Raw genomic sequence first — 3,164 nt, forward strand, 5'->3', positions numbered from 1 at the left:
ACCTCGCGACGCAACTTGCGGAACAGCTCATTAGGTAGCAGTGTTCGAGCTTCATCACAAACAATCAGTAACGTATCATGTTCCGCCAGGCGTAGAGCCTGACGGCAGCGCATTACGGCCGATAACCAGTCGGCGTCCTCGTCCCAAGCCGGTTCGATTAAATGCGACTTATCCGCCTGGGTCTCCCACAACAATCGTCTCCAATCTTCGCCGCCGCATTGCTGCTTCTCCGCCCAGCATGCCGTTGACAACACAACACTTTTGAGTGATAACCGATTATTGACTTCGAGAGATTCAAGCAACTGACTCCGTCGGGGATAGGAACGGGTTCCTTTGGCCGCACACGATAGATAGATCAGCGGCTTGGTAAGGCACATTTCTCGTACTAATCGGCTCTTGCCGCAACCTGAAGCTTGGACGAAGGTAAGTGTCGGTGAGTGAGAATTCGTGCGCCTTCCGAAGTCTACCCCTGCGTCAACCCACTCCCAAGCCGCCATCGGGCTCATACCGCGCGTATCGTCATATGGGGCCCGAAACGCTTCAGCAACATGCTTGATGTGGTCGTCGGTGCTGGTCCTGCTTTGCGGGCCCGGGAGGTCGTCCTTTATCGGCAGAGACCCCGGAGTAACAGTCGGCACTGCAACAGTCTGCTGCAGCCTACGCCACATCATCACCACTGCCACCACTGCCACCACTGCGACCACCACCGTGACAATCCCCATCAAATTCAGCTCCCTCCTTGTCCACATTTAACCGACTATTTATACGACCCGTTATTAACATTAAAAAAAGCCTGTCCCGGGTGCACCTTACCCTCCCAAAAGCACCTTAATCCACACACTCAGCACCCTGAGAGAGGGGAGAATAAGTTTCTGACACCAACCCATGACCTTGAACATTGTACGTTGCCGTGGAGAGTGGCCCGACCAACAGGGGCTCAAAACGTTTTATAATAATATCTGTTTTCGGTCATTCGGGTCGGTCAGCTCTTGTTATATGCTCATGTCTGTGGCAGTCGATTTCTTAAAAAGATGTTTGTCACACACACACGCGTGTCTGTAGCCCGCGCTCGATGTCTGTCGTCGACCTGATCAGCTATGGGGTCCCTCTTGTTGTCAGGGCGCCGAAGCAAGCTCTTCGACGTGCTACAGAAGATAACCAACCACTGTGACTGGTGCGGTACTGGCCCTTGGCACAACAGGGGAGAGGGATCAGAAACAACTAGAAGAGTACCCGGCGTGAAACTTATTCTGGGACATCGCCGAGTGGGTTACAGGGGAAACACATACCGCACGCACTACCGGGTCATCTAGGGGAAGAGCTTCGTGACAGACCGATACGGCAGTGGGTGGCTGCCCAACACCGGGAAAAAGCGTCAACAAAAGCCATTAAGATGCGGGCGGACGGACGGACGACGGCACGGAAAACAAGCCCCCCCATAGAAAGCCCTCCTGATGGGGTCGAGTCTACATTGGTCAGAATCGCGCAGAGTATCCGAGATACTGATGAGCTGTGAAGGCCTAGATGCGCAACACCCCCTTGCGGTTCTTCATAGATACCAGGGCCGAAGTCGCGGGTGCGGCAGATAGTGAGCGGGCGTCCGTTCTCGGGCAAAGCATGAGAGTCGACACAGTATTAGGATTGGGTATTTTGTTACTCACAGCAGGTAGAGCCGGGACGCCCACCGGCAAACACACCAAGCACGTCACCCCCGCGGTCATGCGGCCACCGCGTCCGGAGGCAGGAACCGCAAGCAGTAAAAAGGAACTAGAGAAGTCCAGGAGCGCGAAAGGACACCACTACTCCACCTTACGGCTCATTTTAGCCCCTGCAGTATCAAGTCTTGGTACGTCCTATTTCTGGGAGTCCTGTATTTCGCGGAGTAATGTGTCGCCTTACCGTTGAAGGAAAGGAGAACAGAGAGATGGGGGCTTTTACGAGGGACCAACCACAACTTAATGCCCACCCAAGCACAGACCGGTACCATAAAGAAGACCGAAAAATGAATCATCGACTCGAGGCGGCCGCGGTGGCAGACTCCTCCACGTATCTGGGACCACCTGCGACGGGCGGCGGGTAGAGGTACCACTGCACGCTCATGAACTCAGGATTCTGGAACGTGCCAATCGAGGAGGGGTGCAGGCGCTCCCCGCCTTTATAACCCCGACTGGCCTTTTCGAATTCAATGTCATCCCATTCGGCATCAAGAACTCGCCCGCCGAGTTCCAACGCGCAATGGAGTCCTCCTTCGCACCGCTGCTTGGAGAAAATGCGTTCGCCCACATTGACAACATCGTCATTTGTGGACAGGACTTCCACAGCGTACTACAGCGGGTCAAGCTCTCCCCGGAACAGTGCAGGAAACCCGGCTTCTACTTGCGCATGGACGGGGGGGGATGGTTTAAGGATGAAGTAAAGCCGTCGGCCAGACGAAGGAGACGACGCACTACTGGACCGAATATCACTGAAGGTCGCAGCAGTGTGGGCACCCCGACGGTATGCAAAGAGGGCGCGACAGATAGAGAGCGGGCGCGGGATGCATGAGTGTCGACATAGTATTAGCATCCGGCACGGTATTAGCATCCGGCACCCTGCACTCGTGGTAGGTGGAGCCGAGACGCGCATCGGCAAACATAAAAAGGACGTCACCTTCGCGGTCATGCCGCCATATGGCCTGCCCAGTCGGACCTACTGTCTAGTGCACATGGACCTACTGTCTAGGCCCCACCAGAGTGGACCTATGCGCCAAGCGGAGATACACCAACTAGCTCAGACAGATAGCTCAACCCGTATCCTGGCAGACCAAAACCCCGATACCGAGCCCACTCCACGCAGTGGAGGCAGCCTGGAGCGGACCCGCGTGCGAGAAAACGGGGATTTATCGGTGGTCGTTAATTGTAGTGTTCAGGATGTCCAGAGCTCGCACATTCGTTTACACCGAGGTGTCTGTCAGGATACCCGAAACGTCTGCGTCCTACACTCGGATCAGTAGCGCTGAGTATCAGTGCGTTACGATCTTGACCACCGACCCGCTGAGAGTGCATGGCTTCTTGTACTTCAGGAATGCCAGGCCGGCGAGCTTTGTCGAGGGCCTCTTCCCGCCGGCTGCCCAGGTTTCCGTGCAGATCAGCTCGAGTGGCCTCTCGGACCTGACCACCGTTTAC

The 3,164-nt window shown here is 55.6% G+C and overlaps 1 protein-coding gene across 1 annotated transcript; it reads left to right on the forward strand.

The window, feature by feature from the left end:
• Positions 1 to 2,142: 2,142 nt before the first annotated feature.
• Positions 2,143 to 2,412, forward strand: GNI_204140 (pol protein; the record flags this gene model as incomplete). The annotated part of the gene is made up of 1 exon (XM_011135471.1): positions 2,143 to 2,412. A coding segment is annotated over one exon (270 nt), but the record flags the coding sequence as incomplete, so codon positions are not given.
• Positions 2,413 to 3,164: the final 752 nt, after the last annotated feature.

The sequence above is a fragment of the Gregarina niphandrodes genome (genome assembly GCF_000223845.1).
Source record: "Gregarina niphandrodes unplaced genomic scaffold scaffold00118, whole genome shotgun sequence".
Classification (NCBI taxonomy): domain Eukaryota; phylum Apicomplexa; class Conoidasida; order Eugregarinorida; family Gregarinidae; genus Gregarina; species Gregarina niphandrodes.